The sequence below is a fragment of the Panicum virgatum genome, chromosome 2N (genome assembly GCF_016808335.1).
Source record: "Panicum virgatum strain AP13 chromosome 2N, P.virgatum_v5, whole genome shotgun sequence".
In the NCBI taxonomy this organism is placed as follows: domain Eukaryota; kingdom Viridiplantae; phylum Streptophyta; class Magnoliopsida; order Poales; family Poaceae; genus Panicum; species Panicum virgatum.
In genome coordinates this window covers 980,192-1,006,446 of record NC_053146.1, presented here as the reverse complement: position 1 = coordinate 1,006,446, position 26,255 = coordinate 980,192, and the positions used below count along the sequence as shown (strand labels likewise).

Sequence of the window (26,255 nt, the reverse complement as noted above, 5' to 3'; positions counted from 1 at the left end):
CAGTCTAACCGGTCTTTGACACCGGTCTGACCGGTTGGTCCCCGTGCAGTGTCATGCAGACCATGCAGACCGGTCTAACCGGTTTCATGCACCGATCTGACCGGTTGAGCGCAGACAGAGGCCTCTAAGTCATGTTCAAATAATTTGTTCTATGCGATTTCTTCCATGATTCGGATATTAGTTGCTGTCAGGATTATTTTTATGTAATCAGAAAAATGTGACTAATCCAATCATGGTTGAATGCAGAATAGCAGGGCCCCTGAACCCTCCCGATTTGGCTCAGGCCATTGCGGCCATGCTCACCGGACGCAATGAGCAGACGGCAATCCTTCGGGAGATTGTGAAGCAGGGCAGAGTGCAACGGCATGAACATCACCACCAGCCCGCTGTCCTCGGATATGAGCAGTTTCTGAGCACTCAACCGCCACTGTTCCACAAAGCAGATGAGCCACTGGAAGCGGATAGCTGGCTCCGGACCATAGAGTCCATGTTCACCCTGCACCCGTACAATGATGGGGACAAGGCCGGATTTGCAGCCCAGCAGCTCAGGGGTCCCGCACGCACTTTGTGGGACAATCACGTGGCCATGTTTTCCGAGGGCACTCGGTTCACCTGGGCACAGTTCAATGAAGCTTTCAGGGCACATCATATCACTGCAGGGGTCATTCGCAGGAAGCTCACAGAGTTCTTGGCCCTGAAACAGGGTAACAACAGTGTCCTATAGTATGCCCAGGCCTTCAACAATTTATCGCAGTATGCGGGCTACCACGTGGACACAGATGAGAAGAAGCAGGCTTGCTTCAGGCAGGGGCTCAGCAGTAAGCTCCAAGATCGTCTGGCTATGGTCAAGTTTGACACCTTCAGTGAGCTGGTCAACGGTGCTGTCATTCAGGATGATGCCCACTTGGCTTACAAGGCAGAGAAGAAGAGAAAGGCGCCGGCGGCGAGATCTTCGAGCAGCACTCCCCAGAGGTTTCGCTTGGTGCAGTCCGGGGCACCGCGTGCCCCCTTTCAGCACCAGCCACCGCAGCAGTGGGGATACAGGCCCCCTCAGTACACTCAGCCACAGGGGACAGTCAGGCCTCCTGCCCCTCAGTAGAATGAGCAGAAGGTCTGGGTGCGCCCCAATTTGTTTCCGTGTTACAACTGTGGGCAGCCGGGTCACTTTGCACGGAACTGCCCAATGCCACCCAAGCAAGGCCAGTAATCGAGCCAGCAAAGTCAGAAGCAGAGTGTGGCCCACTTCAAGCCGGGGCAAGTGCACTACACCACCATCGAGGGTATTCCTGAGGGCGCTCCGGTGATGTCGGGTATGTTTTCAGTGAATGAATATCCTATTACTGTCCTGTTTGATTCTGGAGCATCTCATACTTTTATTAGCAAGGAGTGTGCTATTAGACTGGGGCTGAAGATAGAGAGTATGCCCAAGCCGTACCATATTCACTCACCTGGGGGAAAGTTAATCACCAATCAATTTGTCAAGCAAATACCCCTACAGTTACAAGGAAAATTTTTCCATACGGCCCTGATAATGTTACTAACCCAAAGGATAGATATGATATTGGGCATGAACTAGATGGAGGGTCAGGGAGTTAGTCTGGACACGACCTCACAATCTGTGCACATCAAATCTTCTATTCATGGGTGTATGACCTTACATTTGAGAGATCATATGTCTTTGACACCTACGGTGAATCAGATTGAGGGTAAAAAGCTAGCAGACATACCAGTGGTATGTGAGTATCCGGATGTCTTTCCAAATGATTTGCCTGGGATGCCACCTAATCGTGAGGTGGAGTTTGCCATTGAATTGCAACCGGGTACAGCACCAATTTCCCCAAGACCTTATCGGATGCCACCGAATGAGCTGGCTGAGTTAAAGAAGCAATTGCAAGAATTGCTTGGTAAGAGATATATTCATCCTAGCACTTCGCCTTGGGGCTGTCTAGCGCTCTTTGTTAAGAAGAAATATCAAATCCTCAGGGTGTGTGTGGACTATAGACTTTTGAATGCTGTCACAATCAAGAACAAATATGCCCTTCCCAGAATTGATATTCTGTTTGATCAGCTATTCGGGGCCAAGGTATTTTCAAAAATCGACCTCCGCTCTGGTTATCATCATATAAAGATTAGAGCTGAGGATATTCCCAAGACGGCCTTCTCCACCAGATACGGGCTCTATGAGTATCTGGTTATGTAATTTGGGCTGACGAATGCCCCTACTCCCTTCATGTACCTCATGAATTCGGTATTCATGCCTGAACTGGATAAGTTTGTTGTGGTTTTCAATGATGACATTCTTATATATTCCAAGAATGAAGAAGAACATGCTGAGCATCTTCGCATTATTCTCCAGCGTCTCAGAGAGCATAAGTTATATGCTAAATTCAGTAAATGTGATTTCTGGCTTAAGGAGGTTCAGTTCTTGGGCCATATTATCTCTGAGGCGGGTATCTCTGTGGACCCCAGCAAAATTCAAGATGTATTGAATTGGAAGACTCCAGAGTCTGTTTTAGAGATCCGGAGTTTTCTTGGGCTAGCAGGGTATTACCGGCGGTTTGTTCCAGACTTCTCAAAAATTGCTAGGCCCATGACTGAATTACTCAAGAAAGGGGTGAGATTTAATTGGGACGACAAATGTGAGCGGTCTTTTCAGACATTGAGAAATCTCTTAACATCGGCCCCTGTCCTCGCTCAGCCGGATATTACTCGGCCCTTTGATGTATATTGTGATGCATCATGTACGAGTCCCCACTGTCTCCTCACCCCTGTTTAATCCAGTCGGCTATTATTCGGCCCTTGATATGTATTAAATGTAATAGTACTGGGCCTCGGCTGTGTACTCATGCAAGACCAGAGGGTGATTGCTTATGCTTCCAAAGCCCTCAGGCGACATGAAGAGAATTATGCCACTCATGATTTGGAACTGGCAGCAGTGGTACATGCATAGAAAATCTGGCGCCATTACCTTCTGGGCAATTCTGTTCATATATACTCAGACCACAAGAGTCTCAAGTATATTTTTACCCAGAGTGAGCTCAATTTGCGCCAGAGGCGGTGGTTAGAGTTGATTAAGGATTATGATATGGAAATTCATTATCACCCGGGTAAGGCCAATGTTGTGGCAGATGCATTGAGCAGAAAGGCAAATTGCAACTGCATCTTAGCAACACCTATGCATGCAACTCTATGTCAAGAGATGGAGAAGTTGAATCTGGCTATGGTAGCTGAGGGTACACTTACCAACATTACCCTCACTCCAACACTGCGGGATCAAATTATTGCTGCTCAGAGAAATAATATTGGCATAGGAAAGATTATGCAAAGGCTTAGGAAAAGTGACCCTCGTGTGGCATGTTTTCAGCTTGATGGCGAGGGTGTGTTATGGTTTAAGAACCGGCTGGTAGTACCTAAGGATTTGGAACTTCGGAAGCAGATTTTTGATGAGGCTCATCTCTCTAGGTACTCAATTCACCCGGGCAGCAATAAAATGTACCAAGATCTGAAACAGCAATTTTGGTGGACAAGGATGAAGCGGGAAATCACTAAATATGTGTCCGAGTGTGACACCTGCAGGAGGGTTAAGGCGAGCCACTTGAGATCAGCCAGCCCTCTGCAGCCTTTGAGTATTCCATCCTGGAAGTGGGAGGACATCAGTATGGATTTCATTGTCGGCTTACCCAAAACCTCCAAGGGGTATGACTCGATATGGATTATTGTGGATCGTCTCACCAAGTTGGCCCATTTTCTACCGGTAAAGACTACATATACAGCGAAGCAATATGCCCAGTTATATATGGATCGTATCGTGAGTCTGCATGGAATTCCAAAGACAATCATTTCAGACCGGGGTGCTCAGTTCATTGCCCGGTTCTGGGAGCACTTTCACACTGCCCTCAGCACTCATCTCCTCCGTAGTTCGGCTTATCATCCCCAGACTGACGGCCAGACAGAAAGGATAAATCAAATATTAGAAGACATGATTCGAGCATGTGTGGTTACCTATAGTCAAAAATGGGATGAGTGTTTGCCTTTGGCCGAATTTGCATATAACAATAGCTATCAAGAGAGCATCAGAATGGATCCCTTTGAAGCCTTATATGGACGGAAATGTAGAACGCTATTGAATTGGTTAGAAGCTGGGGAGAGAACCTTCTTTGGGCCCGACATGGTTAGTGAAGCAGAAGAACAGATTCAGGTTATTCAGGAAAATTTAAAGATTGCAAAATCCAGACAAAAGAGTTACGCGGATAAAAAACGTCAATCTGTCTTGTTCCAAGTGGGGGATCATGTCTACTTGCGGGTGTCTCCAATGAAAGACGTTCAGCGATTCGGGGTGAAGGGAAAGCTTGCACCTCGCTTTGTTGGGCCTTTTCTTATTGTCGAGCAATGTGGGCCAGTGGCATACCGTCTGGAACTCCCTGCTCATTTATCCGCAGTTCATAATATATTCAATGTATCTCAGCTCAGGAAATACCTCCGTGTTCCCACCAAGATTGTTGATATAGAAGAGTTACAATTGTAGCCCGATCTGGTATATCCAGAGCACCCAGTGAAAATTGTTGATTGCAAGATCCGGGTCACTCGACATCAAACGAGCAACTTCTATAAGGTGTAATGGAGTAATCACTCCGAGCGGGAAGCTACTTGGGAGATGGAGGAATTTGTTCGGTCTAAATGTCCTGAATTGCTACAAGCATATCAAGGTATCCACCAAATCCTACCTTTCAATTTGGCACGTTCATTCTAAATCTCGGGACGAGATTTTTTTAGGGGGTAGGATTGTAACACCTCAGATATTAATCACCCATAATTAAGACTAAGCCCAGCCATTAGTTTTGAGAAAAACCTAAATGATAAAACTCACTGATCAAATTTCTTGGCTCAGTTCAGTATGACCGGTCGGGGCGACCGGTCTGACCGGTTGAACCTGTTTTGTGGGTTTTGGGCCCACATCATTTAAACCACTCTTCTCTCTCTCCCAACAACTCACTTATCATCACCAGCTCTCTCCCTCGCTCTCCCCGAGCTCATCCCACTCCAAGCCCTAAACTCCCCAAATCCTCCCTTTCCTTTGATTCCCAAGGCCAAGGAAGGATCAAACCGGCGTGGGAGAGCTTTCTCTTCGTGATTCCCTCCCTGGGGAGCTGAGGATCCAAGTTCTTCGCGGGGAAAAAGGTCATCCAAGGTATTTTAGCTAGGGATGGTTCGATCTCCTTTTCTAGATGGTTTTAGGTATTTTCCTCTAGTCAAAAACATCCAAATGTATCTAGGAACCAGTGTCTAGAAGGGTTTTAGAAGTGATGGGCGATTTTTGCCGCACCATGGATTCCAGCTTTTGGTCTGAGCAGGACCGGACTGACCGGTCGGATGGACCGGTCTGACCAGTAGCGTGGCTAGGTTAAGTAGGACCGGTCTGACCGGTGTGGGGTACCGGTCTGACCGGTGGGGCAGTGGCTGAGAGGGTCAATTAGGTAGTTGTTGGTGCAATTAGTTAGGAATTTTATTTGGATATTGGTTATTTCTAATTTTTATAAATCATGCATGCATTCTCAAATCATGTGCATATGTACACGTGTAGCAGCCACCGCAGAGGAGGTCGTATACGAGGTGGTTGCGGAGCCACAGGGACCACAGGGGCAAGCCCCGCAGCAGGAGGATCGTGGGGAGTCGGCCCAAGGCCCGACTCACCCCAGTGCTGAGCAGCAGACGCAAGACAAGCCCCGGTGCACATCCTACTATTTTAAATTATGACACCTATATATATGTTTCTATTACTTGTGCATTAGGTTTAGGAATTGTTTGGAACCCTAGTTGCATGATCCCTAGGTTTTCTTGAGTTATACTAGTATGTATAGGACGATAGAAATGCTATGCTAATAATTCTCGATAGAAGACGAGTGATTCTTGTCACTCGCGAGATATAGGATATTTAGAAGTCGAGTAATTTCCGGTTACTCGCGAGATTTATGGTATAATTATATTCCAGTACAAGAGTTATTGAATTTAATATGGAAATTGGAGACCGGACGAGGATAGTAATGATATATAGGTATGGCAGCAGGACAGGGTTCCTGGGTGTCTTAGCTCCGTCCGTGTCGATTAAGGACCGGTCGTTGTTGGCAGTGCTGATCGGGGGTTGAACTGTACTAACCGCATACCGGGAGTAGGAGGTAGTCGAAACCGGTAAGCCGAGTACTGCTTTGTTTCGAAAGTACAGGAACCCGCACCCAACTCCTCAGGCGAGTCGAGTAGTCGCGGAGAATTGGGGATGCATATGTTTACTTTTGGTGGTCTCACGTTGAGCTCGGCTGACAATATGTTGTTGGGCTGGTTCCTGTAGTTCGAGGCGGGGAGGGGAAAAGTTGGTGCGTGGGGTCCGACGGGGCTTTTGTGTGCCGTGTTGGTTAGGTCCACCTTGCAAGGTTAAATCGAATCGATTCGCCGTGTCTCGCGGATATGAGGGCCTTGATCTCTTTGCTGCATCATAGAAAAATATTAGATGGTGAATTATATATATATATAATGTTGAACACCATGAATTATTATGATTGCTTCACCTTGTGTGCAATAGTTGAATTGTGCAAATATTAGATTGAGGTTAATCTATATAGAACCTGGAGCTAAAATATGGAAAATAAACATCCACTTTTAGATGCTTTTCTGCAAAAGAAACCACCAGCCAAATGTCTTGCATTTCTAGATATGTGGGCTAAGTTATACCCACTGATCGGGTAAGTCTTGCTGAGTATTAGTTGCTCAGGGTTTGTTGCTATCCAATTTATTCCAGGGCACTCGGACGTGGATTTCTGCCCCTGCTGCGTTAAATTTATCCGCAGAGATGCATAGGGGTGGGAAGTGGTAGAGCGAGACCCCTAGACTAGAGTTTTGGCGGGTTGCACCCTTGGGGGCGGAGTGTGCAGCCTCTCTTTTTGCTGGGGCCGGTCTGACCGGTGTCTACGTGGGGAACCCATGCACACTGGTCTGACCGGTGGGATGCACCGGTCTGACCGGTGGTGTTAGGCTGAACCTCTAGGGGCATTGTAGTATAGTTTTTTTTCCTTTGCATAAATTCTAGTTTTAATAGTTGGAAGACTTGTATATCAAGTATGTATTTAAACCCGGTTTGTAAAATTATTGTATTCGAAGTTGGTTTGTAAAAGTGTGTTTTATCCTATTATGTCACGTGTTGTATTTTCAAGTATTCGTTGTGCTTGTACCATCAGCGCCCGCCTTCGCATGGGACTACCGGTGTTGTTTCGATCGGGCCGTGGGTTGAGAAAGGATCGCCAAATTAAGCCATTACGCTAATGCGCCCGATGTGTTCAAATGACGGCCATTACGCTTAATTAGACTTTTAATTTGGCGGTTCCGTCACAACGATGCCACCTTCGCCGTTGCCGGATCTGACCACCAGCAACCAAGCAGCCACCGCCATCACCGGCGCAGCGACCAGAGGCCGCGGCCACCTAGGGGTGGTAAAGGGCCCAACATTTTGAACTAGAAAATCTAAGGATCGGGCCCTAAAAGAGCCGGGCTCTAAACATATGTATTTTTGAACTAAAAATTTTAAGGGCTTTATTGGGCTGTGAAGAGGCCATTAGGGCCATGGCCCGTTACCACCCCTACGGCCACCACCCCGGCGAACAGTAGTGGAAGGAGAAGCCGATGCCACCACCGACGAGCAGCAGCAGCCTAGCAGCAAGTCCGCATCGGCCCGCCATGGAGAGACCCAAGCAAACCGACAGGAAAGGGGAATATGCCGCCGGCGAAACGAAACCCGGCGAGGAAGACAAGCCCCCAAGGGCATACAAGCTCACGGGGGAGCACAAAAGATCCATCCCCAAAGCGAGGAGGACCAAAGCTAACCTCACTCGAGCCTTGCCGGAGACGACGCCGCAGCTACCACCACCGCCGGAAAAGCGAAGAGGAAATCTTATTCTCCATGGGTCGACGCGGAACCTGAAGACACCGGCGTAGACACCTGCTCCACCTTCGTCTCCACTTCCGGCACTGACCCAGAGCAACAAAAGAAGCAGCGCCCATCTGACAAGCGCCACCCCAAACCTACCCTAGCAACTAGCTATACTAGATTACAGGGAAAAAACAAATCCACCGTCGATTCGTCACGCTCCCCTCCTCCTCCGACGCCGGCGGTGGCGCCAGAGGCGGGGGTGACGACGAATCGACGGGGAAAACGGGATTCGCCCTTGTGTCGCCTCGGCGCTCTGTAGCAAGGGGAAAGGAGGAGAGGGTAACTATAAACCTTTGTTTCGTCCTGTGCTTTTAGCATGGCAGAAACGAATGATCGATGATGAATATTTAACCACAGAAATTTGTTGGGTCAAACTTTTTCACACTCATGGAGAACAAGCTCTGAATTCTGAACATTTGTAAAAAAAGAAAAGTTGGATTGCCTTAGTTCCGTTCCGTGGCATATGATTCACCAAACCTTCTCGATAATACATGTGGTTCGAGCTGCAACTCAATGACAAGTAGACCATGATCCTATAGATTTTTTTCAAAGCTCAAAGAACACTGACCTGTGGGCCCACAACGTCAGAGGGCGCAGTCCTACCTATCTTCTCTTTGACGGTTTGACCCTTATCCCCTACTCTGCATCTCCCCCTTCGCCGGCCATCTCCCTCGGCGAGCTCGGCGTGTGGATTCGAGAGCGGCCGGCGCTGCGGCGGAGGTGCAAGCTTGAATTCGCTCTCATCCCTCCCCGCTCCTAGCTTCATAAACCTGTCAATGGCGCGCTCGGTGCGGCGGCGAGCACCCGTCCGTGGACGGCGCCGGCGCGCGGCCTGCTAAGCAGCCATTTTCTCCGCCCCCCTTCTCTCTCTTCAATCTAGTACACGCATAGCAATGGGTCCGCCGGCCTACACCGCTTCCCTTTCTCCCGGTTCCGCTCTCTTCTCCAACTCCCGAATGCCGCCGCCGCGTCTTCTCCGGCCGGGCCTTGGGGTGCCGGGGAGAGCGGAGGTGGGGGTGTTGTCGGCCGCCGGCAGGTACGGCGGCGGCCGCCTCACCCCGCCGCAGGAGAAGCGCCGCCCGGCCCCGCCGCAAGAGAAGCGCCGGCCCTCAGACTCATCCCAATTCCCGGAACGGAAGCGGCACTGGAAGGCGGGGGAGTTTCCGGCGGGGTCCGCCTCCGGCAGGGACGGCGGCCGCGCCGCCCCGCTGCAGGAGAAGCGGCACTGGAAGGCGGGGGATTTCCCGGCGGGGGCCGCTGGCGGCAGGGACGGCGGCCGCCCCACCCCACCGCAGGAGAAGCGGCACTGGAAGGCGGGGGAGTTCCCGGGGACCTCCGCCGGTCACGATTCGAAAGCGTCGAGGACGCCCCTCAAGAACGTCAAGAAGCGGCTGGACGCCCGCGCGGACGCCAAGGCGTGGGCGTGCACCGTCACCGAGGCCCTCGCCGACAGCATCAACTCCAAGAACTGGCGAGAGGCGGTGCAGGTAAACACCACCCCGTTACATTTGCTTTCCCTTGCTTGAATTGCTCCATCATCTCCAACAACCCACAGCTCCCATGAATTTCTAGTCAGTATCAATTTCTTGTTTGAGGAAAGGAATTCGCAATGCTGATGCTGACGCCAATGGTAAATTGGTACTTGCAGGTCTTCGAGATGCTCAAGGAGCAGCCATTCTACCATCCGAAAGAGGGCACCTACATGAAGCTCATCGTGCTGCTTGGCAGATCGGGCCAGGCCGCCCAAGCGCACCAGCTATTCGACGAGATGCTGCAACAAGGATGCCAACCCACCCCTGAGCTCTACACCGCCTTGATTGGGGCCTACTGCCGCAGCGGCCTACTGGATGAGTCACTCCAGCTCCTCACCGACATGAAGGCCTCTCCACTGTGCCAGCCTGACGACTACACCTACAGCACCATCATCAAGGCCTGTGTTGATGCCAGCAGATTTGACCTTGTTGAAGCTATGTACAAAGACATGGCTGAGCGCTCGATATCACCCAACACGGTCACACAGAACATTGTCCTCAGCGGGTATGGAAAGGCTGGATGGTTGGATGACATGGAAAGAGTGCTCTCTGACATGCTCGACAGCACGACCTGCAAGCCGGATGTCTGGACAATGAACATTATCTTAAGCCTGTTTGGAAACAGGGGGCAGGTGGAAGCGATGGAGAAATGGTATGAGAAATTTCGAAGCTATGGCATCGAACCGGAAACTCGCACACTGAACATTCTCATTGGTGCCTATGGGAAGAAGCGGATGTACGATAAGATGTCTGCAGTCATGGAGTACATGCGCAAGCTAGCATTTCCATGGACCACTGCCACATACAACAATGTGATTGAGGCATTTGCTGAGGCGGGTGATGCCAAAAACATGGAACACACATTTAACCAGATGCGCTCTGAGGGGATGAAGCCAGATACAAAGACCTTCTGTTGTCTAATAAATGGGTTTAGCAAAGCAGGGTTTTTCCATAAGGTTGTGGGCATGGTTAAGCTTGCTGAGAAACTTGGTGTGCCCACAGATACATCGTTCCACAATGCTATTCTTGGTGCATGTGCAAAAGCAGATGATCTGATGGAGATGGAGAGGGTCTTCATGCACATGAAGCATAAGCAGTGTGATCCGGATGCCATGACATACTCTATCTTGGTGGAAGCTTATCGGAAGGAAGGGATGACCGACAAGATTTATGCTTTGCATCAGGAGAACCCAACTTTGGCTCCAACTGATCTTGTCATAGTGTAACTGACTCGCTGACTGAATAATGGTTCAGACATATTTAAGCCTGGCTGCATTGGTGGAAAACTTCCCTACTGTCCAAGTTTGGAGTTGATAATGTAACCAAGCAGAGTGGCAGCCATTCTCCAACTCCATTTTGTCTGTTGGCCTTCAAAGTTAGTATCTATATCTCCTGGCAACTGTATTTCTGTGAACTCTGGGGACTTCTCTGTATCAATTGAAATGTGATGGTAATGTGTGTAGGTCTGAAGTCATACGGCTTGAAAGCTCCCCAGACAACTTGAGATGCTTTGAGTTTAGCACGGAATTGATAAATGGAAACAAAATTGTATGTCTCTCCAGTATATGGCTTCAATATTGCTGTTGATCCTTTTTGGCAAGAACTATACACAAGTTTGGAAGAATAAAGAATTCTTAGTTTCTGATAGTAAAATTTTCGATTACCCTGTCTGTACCTATAAAAGATATATCTTGACTCTTTTGCCAAATAAAGAAGAAGATATATCTTGACTGTAACATGTTACAGATAGGAATGGAGTAGAATTTGAGCACATGGTATGCTTTGTTAGATAATCAATTGGAGGGCACATGGTAGCCCTACTAGTATGGCTAGAATTGCATTATGGTGAGCAGACATGGAAAAGCATAAAGTTAGTGTTTATCCAGGACCGACCAGGTCAGAATCAGCTACAAGAATTAGGAGCAGACTGTAGCTTCTTTGATTTTGAAACACTAGTGCCATTCCTATCTGTAACATGTTACTAGTGCCATTCCTATCTCGAACAACCTAATTAACCAATTAGTTTGTAGTAAACACCATGTATGTTAAAATAGAGGGAGCACATTTTCTCAGAATTCCCAGGACAATTCCAGCCTATATGCCTTGAGAGTTAGAACAGGAAAAAAAAGGGTTCAAGAACAATTTACAGCATCAATGTGCTTGGCAAGCTCTACTGGCACATAGACCTCTATCAGGCAGTAAAAAGCACTTAGAGGGGGCAAAAAACCTTTAAGACAAATCTATCTTTAAGCTTATGTAAGCACCCATTTGCAAAGGAAGGGTTAACCTTTTTGCAGGTGCTTAAAAGACGATGCCACAACATTCTCTCACTTCAAAGACCCATGTTTAAGCATCTTGCATTATTGAGTCTTATACCCTAGCTAGGGCCCATAACCGGCCGCCATGCACACATACGCAAGTAATCTACATAAGACAAATAGTTGGGTGGATGAATATATCCTCCCAACAAATAGCACCAGACTACCAGGTGCATTTGGGATCCCTTCTGGATGTCGTAGTCGGCTAGGGTTCTGTTGTCTATGAGCTGCCTGCCGGTGTAGATGAGGCGCTGCTCCCTGATTGGTATTCCATCCGTGTCCTGGATCTTTTTCTTCACATCAAAAACTGTGTCAGATAGCTCAACCTCCAGCATCATGGTAGTGTGTGCCATAGTCTTGACAAGGATCGTCATGCCCCTCCCCAGCCTGAGCTCCATGTGAAGAGTAGACTCCTTCTGAATGTTATAGTCAGGAACGGCAAGGCCGGCCTCGCGCTGCTTCCGAGCAAACCTGAGATACTGGATGAGATGCAGCCGGTCGCGCTGCTGCTGTGACAAAGCGACCTCCTTGTTTTGATCCTTAGACTCCATGGCCTTGCTGCCAGTGGTCGTCTGCAAATAAACCACCTTCGATCCTGAACACGAGATGGAGGATGGACTCCTAGAAGTTGTAGTCTGCCAAGGTGGATGCGGTGCTGCTGGTCTGATAGGATGCTCTCCTTGTACTTGATCTTTTCCTTGACGTTACCGATCGTGGCCGAGCTGGTGACGGTTTTCACAAAGATCAGCACCTGCATTATATATTTATATATGAATATGAAGTGGCTCACATGGTAAGGAACAATAATGAGTAGATGAGCACCGGGAGCAATGAACGAACTGAAGGCAATAGCCCCTAGTAATGCTACAGCAATCAGGGTAATTTGCAGTACCAAATTGATATATAATAACATACAGAAGCAGTTGGAAGAGACATGATTCATTCAGTAGAATATAACAAACGGAAATAATAAATCAAGGATATAAACATTGACTGGTTAACGCAAAATCGATACATATTGATCATGATCACCCTTTTTCAATTCTCTGAGCGTTCTTGGCCTTTTGGCATGCAGTTCTTAAGGCTGGGGTTTTCTCCCCTAAAACTCTCAACAAAAAAAAAATCTGAGAAACACTGATGATCTAAATAAACCAACCATACATAATCTACTAGTCGACTCTAAATAAATGATCCGATTTTTGTATGTTAGGGTCAAAACTGATTAAGCACGCACGAAGCAATAAATAGAACAAATAACTGACAGATCGAGCAGCATGTCTAAGTAAACAAGAATCTAATAGCAAAACCCTAGATGAGTCATCATCATCACGCACGGAGTCCTCCTAGCAGTGTGATGAAACCAAACCATGCATGGAGAGGAAGGAAGAATCGAGAGGCATCCCTTACCAATTAACCTTGGGATCGCAGATGAACGAACCCAAGAGCCTCCTTTTGCTCTGGATCTTTCTATCGGTTTCCTGCCGCCTCTGTGTGCAATTGGGGAGAAGAAGAGGATCGGAGTCGGAGAAGACGAGAGGAGAGGAGAGAGATTGTTGGGCTCGATCACCCGGATCAAAAGGCCTGACAAACCTACTGGGCCGGGCCAAGTTACCTCATCGAATTCAACGTTTTGGATTGCAAAAAATATAATATAGCTGAGTTTGGCTAATTACATGCAGTGGCGGATGCAGGATTGGAGGCAAGGGGGGCTGAAACAATAGAGATGTTGATTTGTGTGAAGATTTAATGGTGATTTGGAGATCTTGCTACAGTGTTTTACGTGTAATTAGGGGAGCTTAGGGGGGCTTGAGCCCCCCTATCCCCCCTCCTGTATCCGCCCCTGATTACATGTATCAGATAATAGAGGTCAACCATCCGGAGGAACGTGGCATGGGGACCAAAGTTCAAGCATGATGATAAGCAAACACCAAACTTCAACTACATGATGATAAGCAACTACGTCGCCTCTGAGCTCCAGATTCTTACTCATTTTGACTATGCTGTAACTTGTGGCCTACCAAAAGTAAGAACATAAAAATATATTCCTACATATGCACGCTAGACAATGATGAAACTAACCAACTGTTACTCCATCTTTCATAGAACGCTTCCTCTTGGCAGCTGTAGTTCTTAGCTCTCTAATCTCGCAAGTAGCGATGTAGCTATAGTATGGCGGTATCTGAGATCTCCATGATAGGACATCAACTTCACCATGAGGCTTAACACTTCCATACATCACATCTTGGAGTCTTATCTTTGGAACCTCCTCTTGTGAAGAGCATTGATACTGATGAGAAATCACAAGTTCTTGAGAAGGTGTAACCATTCTCCCAACTTCTGTAGGTCTATTTTGGCCCAGAGAATAAAGTGGATGCTCACCGAATTTGGAGACATGCTTCTGGATGAACCCTCTCAAGAAGCTCAGAACCTTGGACCAAAACTGAATGTCAAAGTTGCCCCTTAACAAACACGAAGTGATGTGTGCGCCATCAAAGGAACCATTCTGCGTTCTGGCTATCTCCATGGCCAGTTGCATGAGCCTTGGATGCATCTCCGGATCCATGCCTCCAAATGTAAGCGTCTTGAAGAAATACCAATACACCTCATGGGGCAGATACTCAAGAGTTAGAGGCGGCGTTGTTCCAAATTTTACAACTTTGTCTGATCGGCTGGTGACTACGATTTTACTTCCGCTGGGAGCACACCGTTTAAAAGCATGATACAACCTACTCCATGCATCTTCCTTAGGATCCCCAGCTAACTCAACAACAACTAGCAATATCTTGTCTTTGTTCGATTTTGGCACGGTATTCTGATCTTTCATTCTACATCCTTCTCTGAAAGCTAGCTTGTCATCTGTAACCTCATGGCTGTGCAGGAAAAAGATTTCTGAGAAATGATCACGGACTCGTTCGTCCCTGCAAACATGAGCAACAAGGGTGCTCTTCCCGACTCTGGCAGGACCGACCATTGGCAGGACCTCCAATTCTTCAGAACCATGGGATTGTTTGTGCAACAGGAAACTAATGACAAGTTCTACTTCCATCTGGCGGCCAAACATGCAGTTACCCAACAGTATATGCATGCTGTAAGGTTGGCGATACAGGCGAGGGTAGCTCATCAAGAAAACGACCAACTCATTCACATCATGAAGGACCGAAGCCGGCAACCAGAGGGGGGGGGGGTGAATGAGAGCCGATCAAAATTCCTTCAAAATTCGAATCGTCGGCCTATGTCCCAAAATCACCCAAGCCCAAAAGCGTTCTGACCAAAGTTTGGAGTATCTATTGAAAAGATAAACCAACACAAAAGGTCTCGAACGAACGAGCGAAAACACGAAGCAAATCGGAAGCGAATCGGGGAAACTGCAGAACTGATCTGCCAGGACCGGTCTGACCGGTGCACTGGACCGGTCTGACCGGTCTCGGCTATTCAAAAACTAGCAGACCGGTCTGACCGGTCTTGCCTACCGGTCTGACCGGTGGCACCCAGAAAACCCCCGAAATCCAACCTTCAAACCGCGAATCTCGAGCAAATTGCGTTCAAATTCAATGAAACTTGGAGGAAAGCTTCGTTCCTACCCTAAGAACGTATCCCCAAGAGATCTCACCCTAAAGATATCCATAGCACGAGAATTTCGGGATGAGATCAAAAGGGATGGGGTTTTCTCTAGAACTCAAGAAATCGAATTCGAACGAGCTAGTGATTCCAGAGGGTTTAGGACAGTGCTAGAAGTACGGGAATCACAGCAAAGAACTCGTGGAACCATTGCAATCGTGTGCACCAAAAATGAAACCAAAATCCATCACAAATGGGCACAAAAACGATGAGATTGAATCGATTCAAAAGCCCAGAGGGCACGAGGAGGATATGGCCTCCTTTCTCAATCAAATCTCACACAAGGTCTCAACAATCCATTAAGTAAATCTACCCTAAAGGGAGGAACGGGGAGGAGAGAGACACAGGGGCGGCGGCCTGGAGGAACAGAGAATTCACGGACAAGTTCTAAAAGCCGCAATTAACCTAACACAAGTGAAGGGATATTTATATCCGCGGGACCGGTCAGACCGGTTGGCCTGCAGCACCCCCTGTACACGATCTCATCCGACGGCCGAGGTTCTTTCTTCGAAATGAAGTCTTCTCCGCGATGCCGCCGTCTTGATGAAGATCCAGTCCGCGGTTTTGGAGGGTCCGCGAAACCCGGGTAGGTGGCTGGTTTTGAGAAAACCGCCAAAACCTCACGCGCGGGAAGATTCCCGCCTCCACACCGTGGCCCTAGACACCGTTCCCGCCTCGGCTTCCTGACGGCCCTAGACGCCGCCCAACGCCCGTCACCTCCTCGCCCGCAGCGAGGCCCTAGACGCCGTCGACGCCCGTCGACGCCCGTCGCCTCCGTCAGTCCAGAGACCGACGCCCGTGCCTCCACGACTTGGCGTCTTCAACCGCCGTCCGCCTCCTTGGTTTTGTGACGCAAACCAAGAAACCCGCCTTCCATCGCCGCTTGCGCCCTCGATCTAGGAGTGGACGCCATAGCTGCCGCCTAGTCCGACCTCCGGTCCCGGCTGCCCTTCACCGCCGTCCACCGCACGGTCCATCGGCCATAGCACCTCCACGGCAGCTCCCCGTCAACACTCGACGCCCGTGTACCTGCAATCCAAAGACCAAGCGCACGATCACACCGCACGGTTGACAATTCACTCATCACAAGCAGGATAGAGTACTCAACATTCCTCAATCTCCCCCTTGATGAGTGCATTGTCAACACACCACTTGAAAGCAGAGAAGTTATAAAAAGAGAAGCAAGAAAGTGAAGAACTCAAGCAAGTGACAAAAAACTCAAAAGGATCAAGAATAATCACTTACTCAAGCACAGATCGATTCCCTAAGACAAGAGCAACGGCTCGACGCAATCGATCAAATGCCAAAACATGACTCCTCAAAGACAGAGGTAACGCTCGGCGCAGTCATGCTGGAAGAGAAGGGAAAACGAGGAAACCAGGAGCCAAATCAAAGCAGAAACTCCCAAACCAAAGATTTTCCCTCTCACATGTGCAACTCTCCCAAAATGATGCACTCTCAAAGCCTTGTGCGCAACAAGTTTTTCAAAATCAAACAAGTCTCCCCCTTGTTCGACCACTTCTCCCAAAATTCTCCCCCTTGTTGGCACATGCACATATCAAGTCTAAAAAGACTTAAAGCTCCCCCTGAAGCTAAAGCTCCACCTGAAGCTAAAACTCTCCCTGAATAGATGCTATGCAATGAATGCAATGCAGGAGGTGTAAGTGAAAGCATTCAGGGATACAATGATATGCGCAACATCTAGTCACAAGCACATGTGCATCCATAAACAAGACCTGCATCTAGCTCAACAGAGTATATCAAATCAGTCTAGAGCTAGGCAAGTTCAGTTTAGGAGAAATAAAAGCATCACCCATAATCTAGCACTAACAAGTAGGGAATGGAAAGCGGTGCTACTCAAACTCATACATGTGAGCCAAATTCAGCCAAAACAAGTTGCCAACATTCATTTTTCAATCAAATTTATCTCAATCAATTCTTAATGCCAGGGGTTGAAAGCTTGTCATGCTTTACTTAGCAACAAGGCCAAGCCTATGCCAAAAGACAATCAGAAGCTTAAAGCACTCGTTTCAGTCATGCACAGCCTTGCCCGGGTTCTCACAAGTGCAAAGTGAGCCGTACCGAAAGCTCGATCAGTGCGACAAGCAATCCTACCTGGATCTTTTCAATCCATTTCAAGAACAGTTCAAGCAATTTTATCAAATTTAGATCATTTCAAGTATGAATTGCTGAACGAGAAGGCTATACTAGCATGAATAAGATAGCAAAGCATATCAACACGCCCTAACATGCTAGTAGCCAAAACAGGGTGATCATGTTTTCATATTGTCAAATCAAAATAGCTTAACTCAGATGATGTCATATACACAATGAAGCAAGCTATACATGATCAGGTTTATCAACTCATACTAGCAGGCACTAGAAGATCATAGCAATGTATACAAGAATGCTAGTGCAAGTGAGACAATGCAAAATGCAAACATGTACAATGCATATGCACAATGCAACTACCAAACCTAGAAAACCAAGAGAAGCAAAACAAAGACCTACCAAGCTAACCAAAACAAAAGTCAGCGATCAAAAGGGGTAACAAACCCCAAGCTCCCCTCGCAAGCGAGCAAAGGTATCCTGCTCTAGCGGTTTGGTGAGGATATCTGCGGTTTGCCTCTCTGAAGGGACATGGATCATGTTTATGTGTCCTCTCTCATGGTTGTCTCGCAGAAAATGGAATCGGATGTCTATGTGCTTGGTTCTGGAGTGTAGGACAGGGTTCTTTGCAATGCTAATGGCTGACATGTTGTCTACAAAGATGGGAACCCTACTGAAACTCAAGCCATAATCCTGCAATGTTTGTTTCATCCAAAGTATCTGGGAGCAGCAGCTAGCAGCGGCAACATACTCAGCTTCTATGGAAGAAAGCGCTACGCTAGCCTGCTTGCGAGAGGACCAAGACACCAAAGATGTACCAAGAAATTGACAAGTGCCGGATGTCGACTTGCGATCCAACCGACATCCACCGAAATCGGCATCAGAAAAGCCCACCAAAACCAGAGAAGAGTCCGCAGAGTACCAAAGACCAAATTCAGGGGTGAATTTCAGATACCTGAAGATGCGTTTCACCACCTGCCTGTGGGAGGTGCGCGGCGAAGCCTGATACCACGCGCAGAGGCAGACGCCGAACTAGATGTCCGGTCGCGTCGCCGTCAGGTACAGGAGAGAGCCAATCATGCTCTTGTACTCCTTCTGGTCCACCGTCTCGCCGTCCAAGTCCTCATCAAGCGCCGTAGATGTGCTGATCGGAGTCGGCTGAGGAGACAAGTCACTCATGTCAAACTTCCGCAGCAAGTCTCTAGTGTACTTGGCTTGATGGACAAAAGTGCCCTGAGGAGTTTGCTTGATCTGCAGCCCGAGGAAGAACTGCAACTCACCCATCATGCTCATCTCGAACTCCCTGGACATCTGCTAAAAAAACTTGGAGACAAGAGCATGAGAAGAGCCACCAAAGATAATATCATCCACGTATATCTGAACTAATAAAAAATCATTGCCAGACCGCATGAGGAACAAAGTTTTATCAACACATCCCATTTTAAAGCACTGAGCCAGCAAAAAGGTCTTCAATCTATCATACCAAGCTCTAGGTGCCTGTTTCAAACCGTAAAGAGCTTTTTGAAGTTTATAAACACGGTTTGGAAACTTGGGATTTTCGAAACCAGAGGGTTGTTTCACATAAACTTCTTCTTCGATAAAACCATTCAAGAAGGCAGATTTCACATTCGTTTGGAAAACCTTAAAACCCTTGGAAGCAGCAAATGCAAGAAAGATTCGAATAGCTTCCAAACGAGCAACAGGGGCAAAAGTTTCCTCAAAATCAATACCCTCTTTTTGGCAAAATCCCTGTGCAACAAGACGAGCCTTGTTTCGAACAACAAACCCATCCTCACCCTGCTTGTTTTTGAAAATCCACTTCGTTCCGATGTGATTACAAGCAGGTGGAGGCTCGACTAAGACCCAAACTTGGTTTCTTTCGAAATTTTCAAGTTCCTCATGCATGGCATTGACCCAATTAGAATCAGAAAGAGCATGTCCAATATCTTTGGGCTCAAAAGAGGCAACAAACGCTGAATGAGCAAAGCCAGCGATACTTGTTACCTTGGACCTGGTGACTCGCTCGTTGAGATCACCTAGCATCTGTTGAGGTGGATGGCGACGCTAAATGTGTCACGGTGCTTCCCGTGTCGAAGTCGCCTCCTCCTCAACCAAAGCTGGTGCCTCCTCAGGTGCAGCCGGTGAAGCCTGAGTCACCTCCTCGATCAGCCCCCGGGAAGTAGACGTAGTCGGATTGGGGCCGTCGTCATCGTCCGAGCTCGTGGCAGAGATAGTTGGGTCCACATCACGCGTGGTAGCCTCAGCGTCGCCCTCTGCAGCTTCTTCCTCCTCATCTTCAAAGATGGAGGTGCCGAGCTCATCATCTCCTGCAACTTCAAAGACAGAAGAATTGCACGGTGCAGTCTCATCGAAAGTGACTTCACAAGTCTCTCTGACGATGTTAGTATCAATAATCAGCACACGGTACGCTCTAGAGTGAGAAGCATAACCGAGAAAAACACCGTCAGACGAGCGAGACTCAAACTTATCAATATTTCCATCTTTCAGCACAAAGCACCGGCATCCGAAAACTCTGAGATGGTCAACACGGGGCTGGCGTCCAAACCGCAACTCATAAGAAGTCCTGTGCATGAAAGCACGCAAGAAAATGCGGTTGGACACGTAACAAGCGGTGTTAACCGCCTCAGCCTAGTATTTGCGAGGAGTCCTATGCTCATCGAGCATCATCCTCGCCATCTCAACCAGCGTCCGATTCTTCCGCTCTACTACTCCATTCTGCTGTGGAGTGTAGGGAGAAGAATACTAGTGTTCAAGCCCTTGATCACTGCAAAAGGCGTCAAAACGAGCATTTTTGAATTCTGTGCCATTATCACTGCGAATCGCTCGCATGGCCTGGGGTAGCTCATTTTTCAACCTCAAGATCAAGTCTCGAACAAACTCGAAAGACTCATCCTTGGTTCTCATGAAAAAGACCCAAGAATAGCGAGAAAAATCGTCCACGATCACAAGAACGTACCACTTCCCACCAACAGACATCACCCGAGAAGTACCGACAGTGTCCATGTGTAGCAACTCTCCAGGGTGAGAGGTCATCACCTGATTAACAGGCGGATGTGAAGTGGCAATCATCTTCCCGTGGCGACACGGATGGCAAACAAGGTCCTTTTCAAACTTCAATTTGGGCAATCCTCGGATCAGGCCAAATGAGCTCAGTCTCGACAACAAGTCAAAGCTCAAATGTCCAAGTCTCCTATGCCACTTCCACAGATCAGAAGAAGGACCAGCCATCAAGCAATGAAAAGGGCCAAAAGGAGTTCCAGAGAAGTCAACCAAGAAAACCCGATCGCGAGGTGTAATCCGGCAAACCAAATCTCCCCTGGAATCAAGAACACGCGAACATCCCTCCTTAAAGCGAACCTGAAACCCCTCATCAAGAAGTTGCGAAACAGAGAGCAAATTAAAGCCAAGATTCGAAACCAAAGCAACTTCTCTCAGGGTAAAGCGATCAGAAACTCGAACAGCGCCAAGTCCACGTACCTTTCCTCTTCCATTATCCCCGAACACAATGTACTCCTTTGAGCGCATCGGGGTGAGGCTGGAGAACCATTTGTCATTCCCGGTCATGTGGCGCGAACAACCGGAGTCCATGATCCACCTGTTCTTTAAGCCTCCAACCTGCACATCAGTAGTGAGACAAAGGGTGAGCAAATGTCTCAACACTGGGGTTAGCAAAGTGAGAAGCGAACCAGTGTCGAGCGATTTGCTCTACAGAAGGGTTAGCAAAACCAGACAAAGCGTATCGCCCGTCCCGTCTACCGCGTGACTGACGAACACCACCGCGAGGAAAGCGTGAAGCCTCAAAACCTCCTCCAAAGCCTCGGTCCCGTGGTCCATAGCCGTACTGAAAACGACCAGGAGCACGGCCGGCAAAGCGACCACCCGCTGGAACACGGTAACCACCACCGTCTCCCTAACCTCCACCTACACGGCGCGCCCTGGCATCTCGCCTTTCACCACGTCGAGGAGGACCATGCACCCGAGCAGAGTACATGTCCGCGTTCTGTCTCTCCTGCTCTCTCCTCACAGCCCGCTTCCTCCTGAAGCAAAACTCCTCCAGGTGACCTTCCCTGTCACAGAACTCGCAGTGGTACCTCACCTCATGCTTGAGAGGTGGAGGCCTAGCCTGCGGACGGGGAGGAGCAGCCCTCTTCTTCTGGGCAACCTGATCTGTGGCAGCAGGGAGCGTGTCAAGGGAATTCCTCAGCTCATTGGGCTTTGGAACCCAAACCTGCTTCTGCGGAGGTGCTTTCGGTGGTTCTGTAAGCACACCATCCGCGGGGTCAACAAGCGAAGGCTGTGTGCTCGTGCTAGCAATGCTTCCAGTAGCCTTGCCAATCTTACCATACAACCTGTCAAAGTCTGACTTCGTGTATGTGTAACCGACATCAAACCCATCACCACGCTTGAACTGCTTGATCATCATGCCCAACTGCGGCTCACTAGCAGAGACCCAACTAAGAATCGCCCTAAGATAGGTATTCTCATTCTCTAGGTTGGCTTTCTCTACCGCAAGATTATCCAAATCAGAGATCAAACCAGGGCAAACAGAGCAGTCAATAGGTGGGCTAGACTCTACGACCTTAGTCTTTCCAAAAGACTTGATCAAAGCGTTCTTCTCCTCTAGCTCCAACCTAAGCGTGGGACAAAGCTTACAAGCATCAAGCAAAACTGGCCTAGACTTCATCTCCTCTAGCTCGCACACAACAGTAGCAAACTTGGACTGCAATGAAGCTAGATCGGACTTAAAGATAGGACACTCATCACATTTAAGCACATCGCTAACAATAGGAGCATCCTTAACCAGTTCTAGTTCATGCTTGGCCTTAGCGAGCTCATGAGACACGTCAGCAAGCAAAATCTTAGCAACATCTAAGTTCGCGACGTTCTCATCATGCTTGGCACGGAGAGCAACAAGATCGTTCATATGAGATATGCAGCCAGCGCACTCATCCTCACTAGATTTCTCCCTAGCACAAGCCAGCTCAGCCCTAAGCTTTCTACGCTCTCTAACTGCTTCCTTAAGCAGCCTCTTCTGGTTGTTGAGAGCGGCGTACAACTCCCTAACCTCTGTATCAAGCAGGTCGATCATGGAGTTTACCTCTGAATCGCTCTCGGATCCAGGAGAAGAGCCGGAGTGCGTCGGTGTAGCATGTCCACTCGAAAACGCACGAGCACCATCGGCTTCGCCCGCAATGGTGCAGAAGCTTTTGCGCCGACTGGCCGCCAAGCAAAGGCTGATGAAGCCGGTGGCTTCCTTGTCCCGCTTCTTCTTCTTCTTGTCGTCGTCGTCGGAGGTCAGTGAAGAAGAGCGGTCGGTGTCGGAGCTCTTGTCGAGGTCGCTGAGCTGCGCCAGGAAGGCCTTCTCCCTCTTCTTGGCCTTGTACTGGAAGCGCTTCTTGAGCGACTCCTTGTCGAAGCGTCCTCCCCGGTCATGACTGCGGTGCTTGTGGCGCCGACGCTCCTTGTTGGAGCCTCCCTCGTCGCGGTCGCAGTGGCGGTAGTAGTCGAAGGAGTTGTTCTGGCCACCGCCGGACTTCTTGGGGCAATCGGCGATGAAGTGGTTCAGATCGCCGCAGTTGTAGCACCCGGGGTTCTTCTTCCTCTGCCTGTTGTGGTACACGCGCTGGAACTTGCTGATGAGGAGGCACAAGTCATCGTCGCCCAGCGTCTCCAGCTGCTCATCTGAAACAGAAGGCAAAGAGGAAAGAGAAAAGCCAAGAGCAGAGTTAGCGTTAGAGCTCGATCCACCTGGGCCAGTCACAAGAGCGACGCTCTTGGAAGGAGGGGCACCATTGAGCTTGGCTCGTGTCAGGTTATCCACCTCCGTGGCCTTGAGCTTGCTGAAAAGCTCGTTCACGGTCAGAGTCTCATATCCTGCAGACTCAATGATCGTGTTCACCTTGAGATCCCACACAGAGTGGTCAAGTGCGTAGAGCAACTTGAGAGTCTTCTCGTGCTCTGTGTACTCAAGGGCACCAGCAGATCTGTTCGTATTGACCTTGTTCACAATCGACTGAAAACGACTGAACATCAGGTCAATGCTCTCACCCGGCTCCTGTGTGAAGTTCTCGTACTCATGCCGGTGAGTCTCGAACAGTCGATTGTGAACAAGGTCAATACGAACAGATCTGCTGGTGCCCTTGAGTACACAGAGCACGAGAAGCCGGCGACCAGAGGGGGGGGTGAATGGGAGCCGATCAAAATTCCTTCAAAATTCGAATCGTCGGCCTATGTCCCAAAATCACCCAAGCCCTCAAGCATTCTGACCAAAGTTTGGAGTAGCTATTGAAAAGCTAAACCAACACAAAAGGTCTCGAACGAACGAGCGAAAACACGAAGCAAATCGGAAGCGAATCGGGGAAACTGCAGAACTGATCTGCCAGGACCGGTCTGACCGGTGCACTGGACCGGTCTGACCGGTCTCGGCTGTTCAAAAACTAGCAGACCGGTCTGACCGGTCTTGCCTACCGGTCTGACCGGTGGCACCCAGAAAACCCCCGAAATCCAACCTTCAAACCGCGAATCTCGAGCAAATTGTGTTCAAATTCAATGAAACTTGGAGGAAAGCTTCATTCCTACCCCAAGAACGTATCCCCAAGAGATCTCTCCCTAAAGATATCCATAGCACGAGAATTTCGGGATGAGATCAAAAGGGATGGGGTTTTCTCTAGAACTCAAGAAATCGAATTCGAACGAGCTAGTGATTCCAGAGGGTTTAGGATAGTGCTAGAAGTACGGGAATCACAACAAAGAACTCGTGGAACCATCGCAATCGTGTGCACAAAAAATGAAACCAAAATCCATCACAAACGGGCACAAAAACGATGAGATTGAATCGATTCAAAAGCCCAGAGGGCACGAGGAGGATAGGGCCTCCTTTCCCAATCAAATCCCACACAAGGTCTCAATAATCCATTAACTAAATCTACCCTAAAGGGAGGAACGGGGGGAGAGAGACACAGGGGCGGCGGCCCGGAGGAGCAGAGAATTCACGGACAAGTTCTAAAAGCCGCAATTAACCTAACACAAGTGAAGGGGTATTTATACCCGCGGGACCGGTCAGACCGGTATGCTGGACCGGTCAGACCGGTTGGTTAGACCAGTCAGACCGGTGCTAGGGACCGGTCAGACCGGTTGGCCTGCAGCACCCCCTGTACACGATCTCATCCGACGACAGAGGTTCTTTCTTCGAAACGAAGTATTCTCCGCGATGCCGCCGTCTTGATGAAGATCCAGTCCGCGGTTTTGGAGGGTCCGCGAAACCCGGGTAGGTGGCCGGTTTTGAGAAAACCGCCAAAACCTCACGCGCGGAAAGATTCCCGCCTCCACGCCGTGGCCCTAGACGCCGTTCCCGCCTCGGCTTTCTGACGGCCCTAGACGCCGCCTGACGCCCGTCACCTCCTCGCCCGCAGCGAGGCCCTAGACGCCATCGACGCCCGTCGCCTCCGTCAGTCCCGAGACCGACGCCCGTGCCTCCACGACTTGGCGTCTTCAACCGCTGTCCGCCTCCTTGGTTTTGTGGCGCAAACCAAGAAATCCGCCTTCCGTCGCCGCTTGCGCCCTCGATCCAGGAGTGGACGCCACAGTTGCCGCCCAGTCCGAGCTCCGGTCCCGGCTGGCCTTCACCGCCGTCCACCAAACGGTCCATCAGCCACAACACCTCCACGGCAGCTCCCCGTCGACACTCGACGCCCGTGTACCTGCAATCCAAAGACCAAGCGCACAATCACACCGCACGGTTGACAATTCACTCAACACAAGCAGGATAGAGTACTCAACATTCCTCGCATCAACAATAATGGAGGTCAAGCTGTCAAGTGCCTCTCGTAATGGTCCCAAGTTCTGTGCCCTTGGACTCGAGAAATAGGGATCCCTTTCAGAGTTAAGCTTGGATGGGGACATAAAGCAACTCACAGTTTGATGATCTTTGCCGCCGCCCTCCGCATACTGAGGCTGGTACTTGAAGGTGTCGAGCGTGTAGTATCCAGTATCCTCGATGCATGTCATCTCTCAGCAAGCCCAACTGCTGGAGCATGGCTTGATTTGTGATCTGCCGTCCCACAGCCTCCTCAATGATGACCTGCGCCCGGAGGAGAGCCCTTTGTAGGCTGTTCTCCACAGCCAACGCTGGTGGATTCGAGCACTTGCTGATGAAGAAATTTATGGATCGAGTCATCAGCTCACCCAGGACTGCAGATAGGAAACTTTCCATTTGGAGTTCTCTCTGGTTCCTCAGGAAGAAACTCTGCAGGATGGGTAAGATAACAACACGGTATCAGTTTTGATGTTCCTGGAATTCAGTATATTCTATGCTTCTCATGGAACTCCGTGGATAGGACATATAAGAATTAAGAACAACTGGACCCAATGAGCAAAGTCGTACTAGGAACACCTAAATTGAGAGTCAATGAGTTAATAGTCCATTCACATGTTTGACCTTAGCTACTGCTTTCACCTTCAGGATATTCTAGTTGACCATGTCTTTATTAACTACTACTACCAATACTAGGCTGCAAGCTGAGAAAGGTACAGCTGGACCCAACAAGCAAAGCCGTACTAAGAATACCAAAATTGAGAGTCAATAGTCCATCCACATGTTTGACTTTTGTTACTGCTTTCACCTTCACCTGATATTCTGATTGATCACATCTTTATTAAATACTACGACCAATACTAGGCTAC

The 26,255-nt window shown here is 48.9% G+C and overlaps 3 protein-coding genes across 5 annotated transcripts; 1 reads left to right on the top strand and 2 right to left on the bottom strand.

The window, feature by feature from the left end:
• The first annotated feature begins 8,575 nt into the window (after positions 1-8,575).
• Positions 8,576-11,278, top strand: LOC120659240 (pentatricopeptide repeat-containing protein At3g06430, chloroplastic-like). Of its 3 annotated transcripts, none has more exons than XR_005668947.1 (3): positions 8,576-9,462; positions 9,624-10,882; positions 10,971-11,278. XR_005668947.1 is itself a non-coding variant. In XM_039937314.1 (3 exons), exons 1-3 carry the CDS (start codon positions 8,869-8,871, stop codon positions 10,731-10,733), a joined length of 1,623 nt encoding a protein of 540 aa, XP_039793248.1. In that variant the 5' UTR covers positions 8,577-8,868; the 3' UTR covers positions 10,734-11,278. The 3 variants fall into 3 exon arrangements, 2 of the variants coding, with proteins under 2 accessions (XP_039793247.1, XP_039793248.1); XM_039937314.1 differs by having other exon boundaries at positions 8,577-9,207; positions 9,289-9,462; positions 9,624-11,278; XM_039937313.1 differs by having other exon boundaries at positions 9,624-11,278.
• A 399-nt stretch (positions 11,279-11,677) lies between these two features.
• On the bottom strand, positions 11,678-12,376 carry LOC120659074 (ubiquitin-like). Its single transcript, XM_039937138.1, has 2 exons — positions 11,993-12,376; positions 11,678-11,695 (listed from the first exon to the last, which is right to left on the bottom strand). Exons 1-2 carry the CDS (start codon positions 12,374-12,376, stop codon positions 11,678-11,680), a joined length of 402 nt encoding a protein of 133 aa, XP_039793072.1.
• Positions 11,736-14,976, bottom strand: LOC120659242 (putative disease resistance protein RGA3; the record flags this gene model as incomplete). The annotated part of the gene is made up of 2 exons (XM_039937315.1): positions 11,736-12,576; positions 13,233-14,976. A coding segment is annotated over one exon (1,077 nt), but the record flags the coding sequence as incomplete, so codon positions are not given.
• Between the last annotated feature and the right edge of the window lie 11,279 nt (positions 14,977-26,255).

Bases quoted from the DNA above. Each gene is read 5' to 3' on its own strand.
- LOC120659074 (XM_039937138.1), bottom strand. From the start codon at position 12,376: ATGGAGTCTAAGGATCAAAACAAGGAGGTCGCTTTGTCACAGCAGCAG.
- LOC120659240 (XM_039937313.1), top strand. From the start codon at position 8,869: ATGGGTCCGCCGGCCTACACCGCTTCCCTTTCTCCCGGTTCCGCTCTC. The intron at 9,463-9,623 runs GTAAACACCACC...TGGTACTTGCAG, and splicing joins ACTGGCGAGAGGCGGTGCAG to GTCTTCGAGATGCTCAAGGA.